Genomic DNA, 4,956 nt, shown 5'->3' with positions numbered 1-4,956 from the left:
CCCCGATTAATCATCCTCACCTCTTGTCAGATGCAGGTCAGAGCAGCTACGTCACAACTCCTTTCGTGTTTCACCATTTCTATGTGGTTCCGACAGCTGAGAGGATTTTTGTTGAGGATTAAGAGTTAAAAACCCAAGGCGCACATAGGGGAAGGGGCAAATGCACGACTCGGATTCTTTTCTGCTGGTCTGAGCAGAAATTGCCATTTTGTAGTAATATAGTTTATCTTGGGGCTTTGTGACTTAATAACAATACCGAAACTGAATGACTGATATTGTATGAGGTAGTGGACCACATTAATCTCATAAAAATCATAGGACGGCCTGGGTAGTTTCATCTTTGCCAGTTCATCTTGTTAATTTTTAGAGCAAAACCAAAGCTGTTAAATCCTTGTCTTGGAAATTTACCCATCGTCTGCACACACCCTCATCTTCAAAGCTGCAGAGTATTCCAAGTATTGACCCAAATGTTCAACTGACACCTGAAGCTTCTGGAGAACTGCAAGAGGAAAGGCAAGGACTTTTGTATCCTAAATATAACCCTCAGGCTCAGGTCATGCTTACAAAACTGAAAGAAATAGTCATGCAACTAATGCTGGTGCCTCAATAGTCATCAGGCAACTGAATTCACCCTACTGACAGTGAGTGACTACTGACTTACTACAATCATAATCAACCAATCAGACTGCTCTGAAGACATTAAATATTTAGTTAGGGGGCCCACACACTGACTGGAGCTCAAAAACACCTACAGTGGCAATATATTTTAGTCTTACTAAAAAGTCATATTGTGAATCTAATATCTTGTATAATGCTACATAACAAATGCCGATTGCCCCACACAAATGTCCTTGAAACAATAATTTGACAATTTCATAATAAATGTAGTTTCGCCTTTTATTTTTTTTTTTTATTATTTACAAGTGCTGGAAAGAAAAAAAATCCCATCCTGACGTGGACAACCAGTGCAAAATCTGTACAGAAATTCAGACGAACGTTTCCATAAACACATGAGTAAGAAATATGATTGTGGGGTCACTAGCATTCATGCGTGTAAAAGCTCAATACAGCTAAGGCGTGCACAAAGCATTGAACTGAGATTTCATGTATAAGTGATAGTGCCATGAGGCTAGTCTGAGACCAGTATCTGCCAGTCCATGGGTGGGGGGGGGGGGTGCCCATATCTCTTGGAAAAAGGAGATTTGTAACAATAGCACAACCAGTCCATGGATCATGATTCCACATATCCTATTTAAAAAAAAAAAAAAAAAAAAAAAAAAAAAAATCCTTTGAATCCCCTTCTGTCCTTTTGTTGAGAACTTAGGCAGCCTTGGGAATGGAGTAAAGAAGCATTGATGTCGGTGACATACCACAATATTCTTGCATCAGAGAGCATCTCCAAAGTCAGCTGAGGGCTAAATTCTTGTAAAAAGCATCCTGTGATCAGACAAATTGAGCAGAGGGGATGGGGAGCACTTGAGGCAAAAAAAAGAAAAAAGAAAGAAAACAGGCGCAATCCTACACAGTGAGAAAGGTAAAGTGCATAAAAACTTAAAATCATAACAAGTAGGGCAGGGGGGGAAATCAAGAGATATATCCCACTAACTGGAAACCCACACAAAGCTCATATTTAAAGAAAAAAAAAACAAACAAACAAACAAACAATAGCTTGTTAGCAGGTGTGCGTGGTCAACTGTCCCTCCAACTCTGCTCCACAATGGCTGACACGCGTTTCTCATACTCCCGCTTGTTTTCTTGATAAAGCTGAGCTGCCTGACTATTCGCTGGACTGTTTGGGTTTGGTTCATCTAACAGGGACTGTAAAAGAAAAATGAACAGCAATCAAGAAAGGGGGATCAGTCTCCACAGTTGAAAATACAAACAAATAAACAAAACAAAAAAAAACATAACTAAAACAATGATAATAAAATAATGATAATAAAATAATAATAATAATAAAACAGCATATGCTCGCTGCTAGACAGATTTTGTGGTGTTTAACATTTTGTCGTTGGTTTTACTTTAGCGTGTCTTAACTTACCTGAATTGAAGTGAGAATAGAAGACACATCATATGTTGGGCTCCAGCGATTTTGTAGGATATCTAAGCATATACTCCCATCTGCATACACTAAAAGATAATAATCAGAGACCAAAATGTTAAATCATTAGTAATATACGGGTGGGGGGGGGGGGGGGGGGGGGGGCATATTTCCATATCATAGCACAACTTAAGTCAAGTCATGAAAGCAAACATGTAAATCAGCCCCTGTTCAGGATATTTGTCATGGAGGATGGCCCAACATTATCACAAGCAGCAAATCTGTGACCGTACAAGAATGTGCTGCAATAAAATCTAATTTTCCAAGGGCAACCTCAAACTGATTATTGATAAACATTATTGGTCATGCTCATGGGACTGCTTAGTAGTGGCCAAAAGAGGAATGTACCATTTGGATGAAACATCTTTGAGACAAACCGCACTGTTGGAGGTTTGTTTGGATATTCTTCTGTGAATTCGACTGTAAGTTTAAACGTGCCTATGAAATAAAAAAAAGAGAGCCAGAACAGTCACAGTAAAGTTGTCAAACACAAACTGTAAACACTCAAAACCTAATTAAGCTTCATAAAATCAAACCTCCCTTACCATCTTCAAACGGAGTTCCTTCTGGCCTGTACACAGAAAAAAACAACAACATCGGAAGGTGTAAATATTTACTAGACAACAGCCCCAGGAATGAGGAGCTAAGGTAGTGCTTGTAGCTGACTGCTTGTGCGGTATTTAGACTGACCTATTTAGGACACACATATTGCTACATGTGCGAAGTTGTAGATCATCTCTGCAGGCATGGCTACCATGACAAGCAACCAACCTAGCAATGCTAAAGTATCATTGTGTCAATCAAATTGCTACAGCGAGAGTATTTGCTTAATTAACTTGCAAGAGACCTCTGAATAATGGCCGACTTGTTGACTCTAAAACAACGGCCATCTGACAGCGGTTTCTTACACCATCTGCCGACAAATATGGCTATAGACGGCCACGATGTGCACTGTAGATACATGCATGCCCCGTTGCCAGGGTTTGCTTACCCGAATATGACTGCATTCCACACCATTATGTTGTTCTCGGATGGGGCTCCACTGACGCCTGCCGGGGGGTCCTCCTGGAGCCTAAGGTTCAACATCCATTTTAAGAAAAATAACGTAAGTTCCACGTGTCAGTTCGTTGAATTTCTAACCATATCCGTACACACTCCCAATACCCGTTACGGTGAACCTGTCTAACATAAGGTTTAGTGACTAATACCTTTTTCCAACACTAACGTTTGCTAGCGTAGCTAACACTCGCTGGTCACTATTTCAGAAGGTCGGAATAGCTTGTACTTTTAAGTAACGTTACCGTTAGGTTACTAAAATACTAAGTGCATTCTCATGTTCAATTTCAAGTCCAATCAAAACGACATGTGTAATAACCTCAGACTGTTTAGATAAATCAAATGAGTCCCAGGCAGCTATCTGCTAGCTCACTTACATCCGTATCGATAGATAACTTCTCTGCTTAGCAAGCTAACGTTAGCGTACACCAACGCCATGTAATCACTAGCACTCTAGCTAGCTGGCTAGCGTGAAGCTACCCAAGCTAGTTAATTTGTTGACCAGATGAAACACGGCAAAGCGGTAACGATAGCTGGAGAATTACTAGACATCTAAACATCATTCCACTAAAATGTCTCTATATACGAGATGTTACACATTAGCTTCATATCCCCGCCATGTTAAAAAACCTGCCTCGAACAGCTGACATATGTTCCATTAAGTTACTCGTTTATCGCTAACGTTAAACTGGCTGATGAACAGAAGGCTAGAACAGAAATCTACATAGCTTGCCAGCTATCTGGGCAGACAGCTACATTAACGTTAGCTTTAAACGTATCGACGTCAAACTAGCTCGGAGTCATCTGAAAATGTCATAACTCACCGTTTAAAATCTCTCATAAGTCGCCTTCTAGCTGGAGTAGACATATCTAAATATGTATATACACTGTACACAAATAAATGTCAATACCGAGAGAGTCTTGTTTACACCGCGGCTAAAAATAATATTACGATAGCTAATAGAACTGGCCAATAGCTATCTAGAATTACTACAGTATCCCCTTCCTCCTTGATGTCGCCTCCCTCAACTGAAAACGTACTGGTTGCTGCTGTAGGTGGTTTTTCTCTGTGTACTTTGAAGGCATTTCGGACTATACCATTTCAAATGGAGGGGGTTGACACTCTGATATTCGTATTTCTAAATACTAAGCATAACGTTATACGTCGTATGTCATGTAAATATATTGCACAAATGCATGATTAATGACATAACTTTAATAACACCAAAGTCTATAAACCATTCGCTATTTGAGCGTAGAAATCTACCCGGCATGTACACCAAATGTTTTAGTCTTCACCGATTATGGGCGTGGACAGAATGACGTACACAGAGTAGAGGGAGGTCAAAGTACCCCCAGCGATGAAAGTCGGTATCGCTGGTACAGTCGACAGGTGACTAGTGGGTGCGTGTACACGTGAAGTATTGAATTGGTTGGGAGGCCTGTGTGCTATGTAGACATGATTTGCATGGAGAACATTAACACTTGGTGGTGGTGGAAGAGACAGAAATTACAATGAATCATTCTGCATACACCCTCAGTAGTGTAACCATGTCTACCTTGCCTTATGTCGAACAGGTGCAGTCCGTCTTTGCCCCTAGAGCATTAAAGAGCCACTGACGTTGGCCACACTCATCCCATTGTAGTCGGCTTCATTCTCTCCCCCACTGACAGTACACGCATCCAAGCTGTTGTCGAGTTCTTTCTTTAAAACTGGTTCAGCAGTGCCACTGTCATACACCTAAAGTAGCCTAAGCCACCGGGGTTGTTTTTCTCCCCACAAATGAGCACATGGGGCA

At 40.8% G+C, this 4,956-nt stretch overlaps 1 protein-coding gene across 1 annotated transcript; it reads right to left on the bottom strand.

Annotated features, from left to right (window-relative positions):
* Nucleotides 1-883: 883 nt before the first annotated feature.
* On the bottom strand, nt 884-4,192 carry LOC121701985 (ubiquitin-conjugating enzyme E2 A-like). The gene is made up of 6 exons (XM_042084167.1): nt 3,982-4,192; nt 3,093-3,173; nt 2,647-2,672; nt 2,450-2,539; nt 2,042-2,130; nt 884-1,818 (listed from the first exon to the last, which is right to left on the bottom strand). The coding sequence occupies exons 1-6, from the start codon at nt 4,023-4,025 to the stop codon at nt 1,690-1,692; spliced, it is 459 nt and encodes a 152-aa protein (XP_041940101.1). The 5' UTR covers nt 4,026-4,192; the 3' UTR covers nt 884-1,689.
* Nucleotides 4,193-4,956: the final 764 nt, after the last annotated feature.

The sequence above is a fragment of the Alosa sapidissima genome, chromosome 2 (assembly GCF_018492685.1).
Source record: "Alosa sapidissima isolate fAloSap1 chromosome 2, fAloSap1.pri, whole genome shotgun sequence".
Lineage (NCBI taxonomy): Eukaryota > Metazoa > Chordata > Actinopteri > Clupeiformes > Clupeidae > Alosa > Alosa sapidissima.
This window is presented reverse-complemented; position numbering and strand designations above follow the sequence as displayed.